The 15,535-nt window shown below is 56.4% G+C and overlaps 1 protein-coding gene across 3 annotated transcripts in view; it reads left to right on the top strand.

Annotated features, from left to right (window-relative positions):
• The first annotated feature begins 3,841 nt into the window (after window positions 1–3,841).
• The window catches only part of ITPK1 (inositol-tetrakisphosphate 1-kinase), a 179,018-nt gene continuing 167,324 nt past the window's right edge, over window positions 3,842–15,535 (top strand). For all 3 annotated transcript variants that reach the window (XM_045448289.1, XM_045448288.1, XM_045448287.1), the window contains exon 1: window positions 3,842–3,945. In XM_045448289.1, the coding sequence (XP_045304245.1) occupies window positions 3,851–3,945 (95 nt within the window). In that variant the 5' untranslated portion in view covers window positions 3,842–3,850. The remainder of the gene's footprint in view (window positions 3,946–15,535) is intronic.

Genomic DNA, 15,535 nt, shown 5'->3' with positions numbered 1-15,535 from the left:
TTATGGAGCAGTTTGGCTTCCGGTGCCTCCAGACAGAATCCAGACTCTCAGCCAGTGTCCTCTACTATTGTGCTATCCGCTGGATACTGTGGTGGGAAGAGGAAAACACGGTTCCTGCCCTCGAGGGGCTCACGGTTAGTGGTGGGACAAACATTAGTAAAATACTCAGCCCCAGTAAGGGTCCAAGTCTGATTCCCATCCGGGTCATTGAACTAGACTGGTTGAGATGACAGGAAGGGACCCCTGGGCGGGGAGCCGGTGGATGAGTTAATAAGTAAAAAGAGGGAAGAACGTACCAGAACAATGAACTGAATGGCTAAGGGCCCTGGGGACAGCAGGGATCACGGAGGCCAGGTTGGTAGGGGCAAGGTGAAGAGATGAGGCTGGGAAGCAAGGAGTTTTGGCTTTTATTCCAAGTACAGTGGATTTGTATTCTGAATACTGTTCTGGCTGGAGTGGAGAACAGACCAGCTGGGACTACAGGGGACAGACAAGTAGGGAAGGGTTGACAGGCTTTGTGGCACTCAAAGAAGTGGAGGAAGTCGTGAACTGAGCAACACTTGGCCCGAGGCTTTGCCTCTCCCCAGGGGTCAGCTCGTGCCCAAAGACCGATGGATTGGGCTGGAATGAGGCCGGCAAAATGGTTCACTCCTTTAGTCCAAGTGGGACAGCTCTGCGGCATGGTTTTACCCCCAGAGCCCCCTGTGGGATGACCAGGATCTTAAAACAGAGATAAAACCCATAGAAGTTCCCATTCTCTGTGGAGAGGAGGCTTGAGGCCAGCACCTGCCCAGGGCTCCAGGGAAATGTAGGTGGGTCCCTGGTCCCAGTGGTGCGTATGGAGGGTCCCGCTATACCCCGGGCGGCCGTCTGCTTCTCAGAACCTGTCCCTTCTCTCTCATCCCTCCTACCTCCAGAAGGATGGTGGCCTGGGGTTGCTGGTCCTGGCTTTCCCACTTACTTGCTCGGTGGCCTTGGGCAAATCCCCTTCCTTCTCTGGGCCCATTTCTTCCTGATAAGAAAGTAAGCTGGAGGGGCACCTGGGTGGCTCAGTCGGTTAAACGTTCGACTCCTGACTTCAACTCTCGATCTCATGATTTGTGAGTTTGAGCCCCGAGTTGGACTCTGTGCTGACAGTGCGGAGCCTGCTTGGGATTCTCTCTCTCCCTCTCTCTCTGCCCCTCCCCCGCTCACGCACACCCTCTCTCTCTCAAAATAAATAAGTAAACTTAAAAAGAAAGCAAATTGGAGTAATTAGTGACTCTAGGGCTTGCTTGGGCAGCACATATGCCAAAATTGGAGTAACTATAATGATTTTTTTTTACATTTTTTAAGTGTTTATTCATTTTTGAGGCAGAGAGAGAGAGAGACAGAGACAGAGACAGAGACAGAGTGTGAGTGGGGGAAAGGGCAGAGAGAGAGGGAGACACAAAATCTGAAGCAGGCTCCAGGCTCTGAGCTATTAGCACAGAGCCTGATGAGGGGCTCGAATCCCCGAACGGTGAGATCATGACCTGAGCTGAAGTTGGACGCTCAACCAACTGAGCCACCCGGGTGTCCCTGGAGTCATTAGTGATTCTTAACTTCTGGGGCAAATCCCAGAGTCGCAGAGTTTGTAAAAAGCTATGACCATTATGCACGTAATTTCTGGCAGCTGCAGGAGTTCCTGAAGCCCTGGGGGTGGGGGTGGGGGGGCTCTCAACTGGGCCTCAAGTGAAGAATCCTTAGGTTCTTGGATCCTGGGGTAAGTCAGTAACGAGCAGCATTTTTGAAGGCCTGCGGAGGACCAGTCCATGACCTTGTTCTAATCCGTGCTGCAATCCTTGACGCTCCAAGGGCTAGGCTGACTTGCCCAGGTGCTGAACTAGGGCCCCCAAGTCTGGTCTTTCAGAAGCCAAAGACAGTTCTTCCCATTTCGTGAGAGACATCTCTACCTTCATCTTCTTTCCGTCCCCTCACGCCCCACAACATCATACCTTTTAGACCCCACAGCCACTGCTCTTTTGCAGTCTGAAGTGCTCTCACCGCTGGTCTCTTGAGGTAAAGATGGAGGACCCGAGGCTCAGACGGGCTGAGTGGACTGCAAGGTCACACAGCGAGCACAAGGTGAGGTGAGTGGTGGAGAGCAAGCGGAGAGGTGGAGTTAGTGATGTGTGATCACTCCTGAAGTCCCAGAGTGGGCCAGCCTCTCCTAGTTGCAACTTGGAAGGCCAGCCAGAAGAAGGGTGGGGAGGTTGTAATTAGGGGAAGAAGGCAGACCCCCTAGGGCTGGGCCTTAAAGAATGAGCCCAAGTTTGGTCAGGGAGAGTCTGTCAGCCCTAACAACTTGGTTCTTTCTCCCTGCCTCAATTGTAGCTATTTTCCCTTCTAGGGCCTACCAAAATCTTCCTTATTTTCCGAGGCCAGCTTAAATTCTCCCCTGAAACTTTGAGCCCCACCCCTCACTCATTTTTCCTGCCGTTTTTCTCCTCCTACACCCAGGGCTCTTTGAAGGCTGGATGCTCCCCTACTGTCCCACAGGGCTGGAGCAGGGCAGAGTGGGGTTCAGTGAATCAAGGACCCAGAGGCTGCTGCTGGCTTGCGCTCCAAAGGGAAAGGGGCTCCTGGGAGTGTTCCACCCCCATTTTAGATGTTTCTAGTTCCTGCCTTGTCCCCACTCAGTGGGAAGGGACCAGAGAGGCAGTCAACACCCTACGTGTGAGAAGGCCCTGGGTGCTCAGGGTCACCACCCCAGAGGGCCCCGTCCTGGGCCTGGGTCTGTCTCCTCAAGAGAAGAGAGATGATCTCATTAAATGTCCATATTCCTCCCCCCCCCCCCCCCCGCTGCTGTTCCAGTGAATTACCCAGCGTGTTGAGGGGGGGGGCGCTGAATACTGCTGGGGGTACAGAGATGCTTTTAAGAAACTCGCAACGGACAGGCCGCAAATGCCCACAGCACGACTCCTCTCGCCCCTTTAAAAAGCAAAAACCACTTGGCAATGGCCGCCCCAAACCCAGTCCCGCGCCCTCCGTCCCGAAGCTCATAAGCCTGAGCCCCGACGCAAACAACCCCAAACAGCCAGCCGGGAGGGCGCGGCGCCTTTAAGAGGCGGCGGGAGGCGCTGCCCCCTAGCGGCCGTCGCTGCGGCGCTTCCTCCGCCGCGGCGGGGTCCAGCGGGCCGCCCGGCCGGGTCAGCGCGGCGGCGGCGGCGGCGGCGGCCGGGTTCGGCGGGGGCGCGGGCTGCGCGCGGGGGCGAAGACGAGGACCGGGAGGCGGCGGCGGCGGCGGCGGCGGGTGAGGACGGTGGGCCGGGGCGGGGCGGCGCGGGGGACGCGGGCGGCCGCGTGCGCCCCGCGGGGTCCGAGCGCGCCGGGAAGGGCACGCGCCCGGCTCGCAGCGGCCGATCGCACCGCCCCGGGCTCGGAGTCCGGGGCCGCCGGCGCGGGCGGGAGGGGGGGAGGAGGGGCCTCGAAGGGCGCGGGGGCCGGGCCTGCGCCGCCAGGGCCGCCGTGGGGGGCGTGGGGGGGGGGCGCGTGCGGCGCTGCCCCCGGGCTCCGGGCCCCGGCCCCCGGCCCCCGGCCCCCGGCCCGGTCCGGCGCTGGCGATCTGGCGCGCCGGCGAGCCCCGCGGGCGGCGGGGGCGTGGGCGGCGGCGGCAGCGGCAGCCAGTGGCACGCCGCGCTGAGCGCCGCTCCCTCCGCCCGGGCGCCCGCCCCGGCCCGCCCCTCCCGGCAGGACTGCGCGCCCCGAGTCCCGTTCCGCGTCCCCGCCGCCGGAGGAGGTGCCCGCACGCTCGCGGCGCGCGCCGGGCCGCCACACTCGGCCTGTGGGCGATTTCCTCCGGACCCGAGCTCCCCGCCCGAGGAGGAAGATGCAGACCTTTCTGAAAGGGAAGAGAGTTGGCTACTGGCTGAGCGAGAAGAAAATCAAGAAGCTGAATTTCCAGGCCTTCGCCGAGCTGTGCAGGTAAGGAGGGACGGGGCCCCGCCGCCCGGGGACCCCCGGCCCGAGCCCGGTTCAGCCTCAGCCGCTGTTTTGGGAGGCCGGAGCGTTCGGGAAGGAGCGGTGCTCGGGGACATCGAGTCCCAGCGACCAGGTGGTTGTGGTGGCCGCCGGCGGTGCTCGAGGGGAGCGGCGGCCAGGATGGGCGGTGTGGCACGGACCGGGGCTTCCAGGTGCACCGTGACCCTCGGTGGGGAAGCCCCCAGCTGCCTAGAGCGCGTTGGGAACGCTGCTAAAGGTGGCAGAGGGACCTGGGAAATCGGGGGATCCACTCTGTCTGCCTGTGGCTGGAGGTTACTTTTGGACTGGAGTGTTTTTCCTCCTTCCTTCCCTTCCCTTCGTGGAGAAGGGCAGCACTGTTTATATGTTTGCAGACCACCTACTGTGTGCCCCTCGTGTGCAGCCCTTGAAGCTGCCATTGCATGTCACTGGGTTAAGCCTCTGTGCAGCGAGTAGCAATACTTGGCATGTATGTGATGATTTGCTGTCTCATTAGAGCGTCGCACCAGCTTTGAGAATTGACCGGGGTGGTGATTCTGGGCCATGTGTCTGAGAAGGGGGAGCTATCTGCAAGAGAGGTAGGGTACCCTGCCCCGGGTCCCACAGCTAGGGAGTGTCTGGTGCAGAGGAGGTGGGGTAAATGCATGTGGTGTAGAATGGCCTTCCTCCCTCCGACAAGCTTCCCCCCCACCCCCACCCCCACCCCCAAGCTGGTGCTCAGTGGTGGAGATTCATGGTGTTTTAATAAGATTACATTCCTAGTCTATTATGGAAGCATCCACTCTTGGGTCAGGTATACCTCACCTTGTTCTACAACTGTGGCTTTGCCTCTGGGAAGCTGTTAGTGAAATCCTGTTCTTATCGAAAGCCAAAGAGAATCTGGTTCCCCAAGCCTTTTGCAAAGTCTTGATGGAATCCTTTTGTTATGCAGTGTCTCCACTTGGTAGATTTGATTCTGGGAAATGTGTTCCACTTACATTTTTGTCCCTGTTGGGTCCCCAAACATGTTGCAGAATTGAACAATTGGGCTTCCTTATCTCCTGGTGCTCGGAACAAGTGGTGAGTCTGAGCTGGCCTTCACATGCTGACCTGGCTTGTGCATTTCTGTGCCCCTGATGCCTGTCCCAAGGCTTGTTGCTCCTTTGCCTTGGCAAGCCCTGCGGGCACTCTTGTCCCTGCAGCCAGAGGGGCGCACCTTGTGTAAAACAGCTCCTGGCTCTGCATTTTTTGGCCTAGGGATGGAGTTGGCTGCCATTTCTCAGGCTGGTCTCTTAAGGAGAAAGCAAGCTTTTCATGGTCGGTAGGGCATGCCAAGCAGCCCGGGAATTCACAAGGAAATCAGGAAATCAGGAGGAGCTTGCAGCGAGAACTTTGAAAATGGGTCCGAGGACTTTTGGAACGTTAAAAAAGGACACTTGAACTTTGCGCCACAGATACATACAGGGAAAAAGTGCCCTAGACACAGGAGAAATGTGAAGCCCCTTTGACATGTTTTGCAAGCCCCTTTCTGCTCTTAGACTCCAGAGTCATCTCAGACTTGGTAGATCCCAGTTAATACCTTGCACCCTTTTTTCCCCAAGGTCTGTCTGTATTTGTGTCATCCTGTGTCTGCAGCTAAAGCATGAGGCTTGTCATCTGGCTGGTATGTTTTGCTCGTTAATTAGGAGGCTCTCGCAAAAACAGTTCCAGCCCAGACTCGGGGCTGGGTCCTGCCGCTGGACTTGCAGATTGCCTTCCCTTCCCACAGACACCCCCTGCCTTTAAGCAGGGCTGGAGGGGTGTTCAGGGCAAGCCCTGAGATGTTAACCATTCTGGGGAAGTCCAGCATGGAGGGTTAATTTCTCTGAAAAGGTTGTTGCCTTCAAAGTCTGGATGCCTACTTCTGGCCGGAATATTGGCTTCAAAGAGAAGACAGAGAGCGTCTGGGTCATTCTAGAACCTCAGGAAGCCCACTTGTGTTTTCATTAGGGAAGCTCTAGATATAGTGTCTTTTAAGCTAAAGAAGGAAAAGAAAACACCAAGAAAGAGTTTTTCTTTTTTTCCTCTTCTTTATTACTTTCAGGGCAGCGCCCCCTTGTGGCCACGTTTCTATACTTGATGCAGAAAGCTCCCATTCTTGACCCGGTGGCCAGAGCCCTTGGAGGTTGCTGTGCTCTTGGTAGGGAAAGCTGCTTCGATTTCAGTGACCCGAGAGGTGATGTGGATGGACATGTCACGTTTTTGACATTCACAGTCTGGAGGTGCAATGCTCCTGCTTTGATGGATGATGAATTGCCTGTGACTTTCTCTGATGAGAAAGTCCAGGAATGTTTGAAAATGATCTGAAGCTCTGCTCCGAATGTTTAGGGCAGTGTCAGCGCCAGAGAGCATGACCTGAATGGACCAGATGAGTTGTTTAGTTGGATGTCAGGCCTTGTAAAAACCTTCGAGCAGGAAGGGATGTTGGGGATCATCTCCTCCAGCCCATTTGTTTTACAGATGGGGAAGCAGGCATGAGAAGGGGTAGGTTCCGTACTTTTGTTCTTTTTTGTTTAACTTCTAGAATGAGCCCAACTTGATGACCTGGAGACCCCCACAGAAAGCCCTTTCTACTTGGGCACCTCCCAACAGTAAGGCGGACCCCCTCTTCCCTTCACAAGGGTTCCGCTGCTGCCCTGTTATCCCGGAGACACTTCCTTGCCTTGTTCCGCCAGGGGGGCATCGCATGTGGATGGTGGCCGTAGGGGGCTGGTACCTGGGCCTGGATACGGCAGGTGGGCATAAGGGCCCACCCTTCACACTCTTGGGGCACCTCGATAGGACAGCCCTCTGACTAGTCAACAGATGGGCCTTTGACTCCGCTTGTTTTTAGTGGTACTGTTTGTTCCTGTCACTGTCCTCGGTTTCTTCTCCCCTCAGGGACGGGGACATGGATGAAGCTCTCCTGTGCCCTTTTCTTTCGTTTTCTTCTTCTTTTTTAATGTGTATTCATTTTTGAGGGTGGAGGAGGGGCAGAGAGAGAGGGAGACACAGAATCCGAAGCAGGCTCCAGGCTCTGAGCTGTCAGCACAGAGCCCGATGCGGGGCTCAAACCCATGAACCGTGAGATCATGACCTGAGCTGAAGTTGGACGCTTAACCGACTGAGCCACCAAGGTGCCCCTTTAAAAAAAATTTTTTTTTTAAATCTTTTCCTTGTACCCTTTTTTTTTAAAAAAAAATTTTTTTTTTTTTCCAACGTTTATTTATTTTGGGGACAGAGAGAGACAGAGCATGAATGGGGGAGGGGCAGAGAGAGAGGGAAACACAGAATCGGAAACAGGCTCCAGGCTCTGAGCCATCAGCCCAGAGCCTGACGCGGGGCTCGAACTCCCGGACCACGAGATCGTGACCTGGCTGAAGTCGGACGCTCAACCGACTGCGCCACCCAGGCGCCCCCTTGTACCCTTTTTAAGATGCCCAGAAGGGACTCCCAAGGGGAAGCCAAGAAATAAAGCTGGTAGTTGGAAATGTTGGGGGGTTTTTGATTTTTGATTTTTGAACTTCTCCGATGTCTCGTTTGGAAATGCTGGCTGGCCCCCACCTCTCTGTTCCCTTTGTTTTCTGTGTCTCTCCTCCATTTCCTCACCCTCCTACCCTTTTCTGTCCTGTGCTTGAACCTGTACTGGGGGAGGTAGTGAAAAGTCACAGGATGTCACAAAGCATTTTGGTGTAAGATGTGGGCGGCCCGCTGTCTGTCTTTACTGTTCTGTCAGCTGCCTTTTTAATGCAGTCCTTCCTGGTACCTCATGTCACTTCATGCTCCCAGCAGCCCGGGACGGAGGCATGGGGACACCGAGGCCTGGGGAGTAGAAGGAAGAGGCTCCCACAGCCCGTTCAGCTTTCCTGTGCCTGGTCCTGAGGCCCCTTCACCGGGGGACTTCTGTGTTAAGTCTCTTCTGTGCCCAGGTTAGGCCGGGGCTTCCTGGAGGCTCCAAAAGCAGAAGAATGTCTGTGAGGTTCTCTTCCTTGAGAACCTTAGATGCCAGCACGGCCCACTGGGCCCACAGGAAACGTGTTTATGGAGCAATCTCAGGCCACGTTATCATCGCAGACCGTCCCACCAGGGAACCTTTATTCAGTTCCCTCAGAGGGAATGGGGCCTGGCGTCCACTGAGGCTCAGGTTGACTGAGCACCTTCTGGGGGGGGCAGCAGGTCGGGGAGCAGCAGGGCAGAGCCCCTGTCCTCGTGGAGCTGGGAGTGTGGTGTTAACGGCAGCCTGGGCTAGGGAAGCGTGCCAGGGAGGGCGTGAGGGTGCCATCAGGCCTTCCCCTCCCCTCCTCGTCCTACATTCCTTCCTTGAAAAGGGGGCATCTCGAAGGTCCCTTTCTGCTGGGATGGCTGAGAATTCTGGGCTGGAGTTCTTTTAGGAGATTCTTAGGGGGAAGAAGGAGCATCTTTTCCAGGATTAAGTGATGCTGGTCTGTGGGTAGGTGTTGCTGTCTTTGTCTCAATGTCTGGATGTGCACCATTTTGGGGGTGTGGGGGTGGGAGGAGGTACTGACCAGGTTTCCTTTGCACCAGTGCCCCGAGACCGTCCATAACTCAGCCTTGCAAAGAAACGCTTCCTTCCCGCCTCCAAGGGAGAGAACTGGACTTACCGGTGGCAGAAGACGTCCATCTGGACAGTGTTGGTCCCCAGCCTGCTCCACACCAGACCATCCATGTGACCCTGGGCCCTCTGTGCCTCAGTTTCCCCACCTGCAAAGCGAGGGTGTTAGCACTGCATAGCGCAGGGTGGTTGTGTACGTGAAAGGAGTCAGGACTCCGGGCATGTGAAGTGCCTGCAAACTGTAGATGGTGTCTGCTGCTTGTTTTTAGAGCTGTCCTTGGGGAGTAGGGGAGTGGGCTTCCGCCCAGGGCTGCCTCTCTGTTCCAAGACCTTTGGCACTTGTGAGTCTAGCATTCTTGGCCTGGGCCATTTGCGAGGGACTCTGAAGCCCATGATGGGTGCTGCCCGATCACCCTGCTGGGTGTGGGCTTTGTGGGGCCATCAGAAGCAGCCAAGGCGGTGCCCATCCGGTGGGGTATTCTCCTTTAACACGGGCTCCTCCCCACCGGGAGGCAGGGGTGCCGTCCTCTCCTCATTTACGGATGAGGAACCTGAGAAAATCATACACTAATGCAAGGTAGCACTTCCATTTTTTATTAAAGTTTGGAGATTCAGGGCGCCTGGGTGGTTCAGTCGGTTAAGCATCTGACTTGGGCCCAGGTCATGATCTCACGGCAGGTGGGTTCCGGCCCTGCATTGGAAAATTGTGCTGGACTTGCAGAAGATGCTGAGTCTTGATGAACAATCGTGTTACTATTAATGGTAACTCTTATCGTTTTCTTTATCTTTGTGAACACTTAATATGTGCATACGTCAAAAAAAATATCAAGAGTACTCAGAGGACAACAAAAAGTCAGTGACTCCCTTGTTCCCGGGTTCCTGTCACTCAGGGACAGCTGCTGTCGGCAGCCTCTCTCTGTAGATGTTCTGTGCAGACGGGCACACGCGTGTTCTGGTCTCTGCATATGTACCATTCTGCCCGCGTCTCATTTCACGGAACACCATGTCTTAGAGAAATAGCACATCTCTGCTCCTTTGGGAGGTAGATCCATATTGTTACCCTCCTTTATTTACTGGCCGAGTGGTCCAGCTCCTAACATGATTGACTAGATCTCGCCCCCTCTGGTTGGCCTCTGCCGGTGTAGACAGTGGGGCAGCGAGCGCCCTGCCCCATCGCCTGGGCATTCCCTGCCAGATGAGTGAATGCTGGGTCAGAGGGCACAGGTGGCTCACTCTTCCAGGGGAGTCGTAAAGCTGCTCACAGAGAGATAGCACTGCCCACAAGCGTTAGCAAATGGGAGAGCCTGTTAACCACACCCTCCCCAGAACAGCCCCTGGCACACGTTTTTGATCTTGGCCATGTGCAGGGGTGAGGTGGTACTTTTGATTTGCATGTCTCTTTTGACAGTGAGATTGATTCATGCTGTCTAGGCAGGGTGGGGGGGGGGTGCGGGCGACTGCATGAGGCAGGCGCCAGCAGGCACGGCGCCTGGGACCTCCATTCCTAACCACCAGGCCATCCTGCCTCCACTGGTTATGTCTCCCGCATGGTTTCACAGGCTCGGGGCATTCAGTAAATGCTTAGTGAAGTGCCTCATGAGTGCAGTTCCCCGAACAGTTGGAAGTAAATAGGGTTTCTGTTCCCACTCGTATTGTGAATTCAGCTGGTAAGCTAGCTTTTTGAGGGAATATTCTGGTACCTCCTTTTTTAAAAAGTAAGATTCAGTTTAGAAAGCCAGGCATCATTCGGGAGCTGTGCACCTACTCCTTCGCTCTTCCTGCATGAATCGGGCCGACCTCAGCCTTTCACCCTCCACCGGCCCTGGGGAAGCTGGCCTGGGCTTGTGTGGCCTTGCGTGGGGAGAGTGTTGGTTGGGTTCCCAAGGGGGAGACCCAGGCCTGGCGGGGTGGGGCGGCTTGTTCCAGGTCACACAGTGAGATGTGTGTGTTGGGGGGGGGGCTTACCTGCTCCAAGACCACCGTGCCCTCCCCACTGCCCGCCAATGCCTCTTAAACAGTACTTCCTCCGGAGTTACGGACCGGGGTGCCTGGGGAGCAGCCAGGCCCTTCCCGTTGGGCCGTTCGAATTCCGCCTGGTGCTTTGTCTTGCCTGCTGCAGGCCTCCCTCAGAAAGCAGTCGCCCTGTGGCCCGCACCTCCCCAGCTGGGCCTCACGGGCTGGTTTGTGTAGGCCCGTCATGTGCCAGGCTGAGGATTGTGACAGCTCCTGGGGGTGGCTCTGGCACTGCCTGTGGAGATTGGAAAATCACTCCCATGAGGAAGTCCCAGGCTGACCATGTCAACCGCTCTCCGTGCTCCAGGCCTGCCCTCCAGCCCCTGCAGGGAGAGTCAGGACACGCAGTCAGGCTGCGGTCCCTCCGAAAGGCAGCTTCTGAGAGGTACCTTTAATTTCCCTTTCTCTTGGAATCTTCAGCCTCTAGTGGGTTTGTTCTTTCTCTTCGGATTTGCGTGTTGTCTTTGAAGGTGCTTCCGTAAAGGTGGAGACCGACCGGCAGTTGTGTTCGGGCAGAGACCCAGGGCCTCCGAAAGCGCCCGTGGTAGGAGCACCAGAGGGTATCTCTTCGTGGATGAGGGAACTGACTGGTGGGTTTCGGAAGCCTTTTGCACGTCCGTGTGGCTCAGCCAGGAGCCACTTGTGGCTCTGGAGTGCTCTGGGCCCAGATGGAAACCCTGGGGTGAGAGGAGAAGGGGGAGCCCAGGCCAGGGAGGAGCCCCTGAGCTCCGTTCCTTCGTTCTTTTATCCACAGAGCAAGTCTTGAGCACACACCCAGCCAGCGGTGTGCTGGGTGCCGGTCCCCGCCCTCAGGCACCTGCAAACCCGGTAAGGAGATGAAGGTGAGGGCAGCACACAGACCACTTCAGTGCTGCGCCGTGTAGCTCGTGCCGGGAAGCCCGCAAACAGGAGAGAGCCGTGGCCAGGGGCGGCTGAGGCCACCGAAGCGCTGTGTGGTCACAGGAGGCCTCTCTGAGGAGGTGACGTTTGACCAAAGAGGCCGAGAGCCCCGTTCTTCTAGTTGCTGAAGAGCTACAGGGTGGGCTCTGTCTGCTGCCTAGAGGCCACACGCCCCGGCCCGCCTCTGTTGTAGCCCTGGCTTCTGTGTGGACTGTGGGCAGCTGTCTTGGGAAGGGCAGGCTGGTTTCCACTTCAGACAGGTGGCCAAAGGAGGCAGTAGAGTGTCCTTGGTGTCCTTGTTCCCGGACAGTGTGATGGGGGGCCAGGTGGGTGGCCCAGGGACCTTCTTTCCACCTGAGGCTGTAGCTGTGATCTGGGGGCCGGGACAGGAGGCCACATGCTCCCCTAGGGTCAGGCCCAGTCCAGCCTCTGTGTTCAGGAAGGAGCAGTGAGCCGGGAGCCTTGGGGATCCCCTGGCCCTTATTGGTAGTCCCTAGGCCAGCTGACCTTTCCCTTTTCCCAAAGCTCAGGTTTGGCCTCAAGGCGGAGTCTAGGGGTGGCGGACGGAGGTCACCGAAGCTTGCTCTCTTTAGTTTACCTTCCTCCAGGCCAGTGTTGGCGAACCTGCCCCGCAGAAGTGGCACCTGGAGGCCCTGCTGAAACATACACATCCTTCAGTCTTCCCTCTCCGGAGAAGGGGCCTGGCGGCTTTCTCTTAACATCAGTGCCCTGGTGATTCTTCAGGGAAACCCAGAGTACATTACTAGGCCTCACCCCCAAACTGTTAGCCACGTTTGTGTCGAGTTAAACAGGCAAGAAGTGGTCTCTCGGGGACAGGTCCTCTCTAGGAGGGCATCCGGATGTAAAGGTTCCCTGGCCGGTCCGTCTGAGGGGTCCCCATGGGGCACTTGTGTTCCTCGGAGCACACCCGCCCAGCTCTGCTTGCTGGTTGCTGCCCTTTGGACAGCCTTCTCTCCTCTTTTAAACATTTCTGACCTCTGGCTGCCAGTCCGTGCTGGAATTATTTAAAGGTGGATCCCGAGGGACTGGCCTGGCCAGACGTCACACCGGTCAGCGGCCCAGGGCCCGAAGCAGAGGCAGTGGCACAGCCCGTGGTATTTCCCTTCGCGGTTTGCTCTGCACCCCCATTGGCTTCCCATCAGAGGTCTGTGTGCTTGGGTCTTGGAGCCCGAGCCATGAAGCCGGGACTTGGGGCTCGCCCACGCGGCCCTCCAGGCTTCAGCAGGACTGTGGTGATATTCCGCCCCATCCCCAAATCGGTGGCTCACATCAGAGCCCCGCGAGAACCCACCACGGGTCGGGCACTGTTGCAGGTCGGAAGTCTGCCCTCCAAGGTGGCTGGTGTGTGTCCGCGTGCCAGATGAGAGTGGCAGGGCTGGGATTTGCCCCAGGGGCTAGCTGACCCCTGAAACCACGCCATTTCTACCCTGTTCGGTGGCTTTCGCCTCCACCTTGAACGTAACATCCGAGTACCATTGGCTTGATAACCACTTCAGAAGAAAAGCAAGGCGTTCTTTTCTGAGCACTCTGTGTACAGTTACGGGGCCCAGAGGGGTGGCGGGTGGTGGGGACGGCAGTGAACTCGGAACACAAGTCTTGCCCATCTGTTTGTGGATGACTAGACAAGCCACTCTGCCTCCCCTGAGCCTCTGCTCCTCTGCCTGTAAAGTGGGCATAATTCAGCCACCTCTAGGGCTGACAAGCATGGCAGATGCTTAATAAACGATAGCATTCCCCCTGTGCCCCAGGAGGCCACCTCCCCAACCTTCCTACCTGTCCAAGCTGGAGCCTGGGGCCTCTGACATATCTCTGGTGGGAGCCCTCGGCCCAGGGCAGACAGGTGGCCTCCCTGCCTCCCTTCCTGATCCTTTCCTGGTGTGGGGGTCCTCCAGTGTCAGTGACCAGGACATGCCTCTGGCCTCCCAGCTCACTGCTTCCTGGGAGGGCCTAGGGGTGGTAGGTGGGTGCTGAGAGTTTCGCTTTCATTTCTGCCTCACACCATATTTCCATCCAACATTGGAGGGCTGGGGTGTGGAGGTGAGGAAACATCTGGGCCCCCACCCTGGGGTGCTTGTCCTAGCGAAGGTTCAATTATTGAGTGCCTGCTACATGCTGGCCAGTCTTGGGTTCTAGGGACCCTCTGCCCCCAGGGGCAGCCCCAGCCCTTCTAGGGAATGTTTGCTGCACTGGGCCCTGATGAGCGGCAGGTGCTACAGGGAGGTGCGGGTTGTATGGAGTTCTGTTCTCCCAGGGGTCTGGGGCACCCTCGGAGAGGAGAGAAGGGACATGTTGGTGTGTGTGGGGCGGTGTTTGTGAGACCCCAGGTGCCCATCCTGGAAGGGCTGGCTCCTGCCCTTGTAGGATCCTGGGCATCTTTATGAGTAACATTCAGTGCTGTGGGATTGTTGGTTTCTCTCTAGGCTCTTTACTTTTAATTTAACAAATTTTTTATTTTCTTTCTTTCTTTCTTTATTTTTTAAAAGTAATCTCTGTGCCCAGTGTGGGCTTGAACTCACAACCCCAAGATCAGGAGTCATCTGCTCTACTGACTGAGCAAGGAGCAAGCCAGGCGCCCCTCTCTCTCTTGGTTTCTCTCTGGAATTTCCTCTTTGCACCCACCCATCTTACAGATGGGGAAATGAAGGCCCAGCAAGGAGATGTAGCCCCAGAGTTGTAGAGCTGGTGGGAGGGGCAGCTTGGAGTTGAACCTGGCCTTGCTGACACTAAAGTTTATTTTCTTTAATATTGGATTCTTTTTCTATGTTTGTTTGGTTGTTTAAGGTTTATTCATTTTTCAGAGACTGAGAGACAGAGAGTGAGCAGGGGAGGGGCAGAGAGAGAGAGGGAGACACAGAATCCGAAGCAGGCTCCAGGCTCTGAGCTGTCCTCAGACAGGGCTCGAACTCATGGACCGTGAGATCATGACCTGAGCTGAAGTCGGACGCTTAACCGACTGAGCCACCCAGGTGCCCCAGTGTTTATTTATTTTTGAGAGGGTGGGGCGGAGGGGCAGAGAGAGAGGGGGACAGAGGATGTGAAGCAAGCTCTATGCTGGTATAGAGCCTGATACAGGGCTCAAACTCTCATGAACCTTGAGATCATGACCTGAGCCAAAGTCGGAGGCCCAACCGACTGAGCCACCCAGGTGCCCCAATATTTTATTCTTAAAATTAAAAAAAAAATTTTTTTTTAATGTTTTTATTTATTTTTGAGACAGAGAGAGACAGAGTATGAACAGGGGAGGGGCAGAGGGAGAGGGGGACACAGAATCTGAAGCAGACTTCAGGCTCTGAGCTGTCAGCACAGAGCCCGACGCGGGGCTCAGACTCATGGACTGTGAGATCATGGCCTGAGCTGAAGTCGGACGCTTAACCGACTGAGCCACCCAGGCGCCCCTTAAATCTTTATCTTAAAATTCATTGCAGGATTCTTGAAAAGGAACTCTGACCATTCCCTCAGAGGCCTGTTCCTGCCTCTCTGTGAGCAGGTATGGGCAGGGCTTTGGGGTCCTGTTGGGAAGGAGTTCTGCTTCCTGAGGAATCAGCCTCCAGACCTCTTGGCCCTCACCTTGACTTGGGCGCAGCCAAGCTGTGGACTTTGCTCAGGGCGCTTTGGGTCCCTGGTTCCTCACTGCTCTGGGGAGGAAGGTCCAGGCTTGAGCCTTTGGGCCTCATGGAGGCCTTTGTCTGTAAATTTGGGAAGTGTCCCTGCAGTGAGGAGGGTGCTTCCTCCGTCCCCTGGGGTCGCCAATGTGCCTGCCTCTGGTGTGGAGGGGCGCTGTGGGGTCCTCCTCTAGAAGTGCAGCCAGCCTCTGCCAGAGACAGCAGAATGTCCCTGTGGCATTATTTTCAGCAAAATAAGAACAGTTCAGCCCCAAAGTAATAGCGCTCTGGGCCTGTCACTGTGCTCTGAGTCTTTCAGTCCATATTTTGAAACTGAGGCTCCAGGAGGGTAAGCGACCTTCCCGGCTTTCATGGCTGCTGTCTCCTGGGGGTAGGAGTTGAACAGTGGTCTGCATGAATCCAAAGCTGTCCCCTTGACCATGATGGA

Source organism: Leopardus geoffroyi, chromosome B3 (assembly GCF_018350155.1).
Source record: "Leopardus geoffroyi isolate Oge1 chromosome B3, O.geoffroyi_Oge1_pat1.0, whole genome shotgun sequence".
Classification (NCBI taxonomy): domain Eukaryota; kingdom Metazoa; phylum Chordata; class Mammalia; order Carnivora; family Felidae; genus Leopardus; species Leopardus geoffroyi.
The sequence above is the reverse complement of the archived record's forward strand: the minus strand, read 5'-3'. Positions and strand labels throughout refer to the sequence as shown.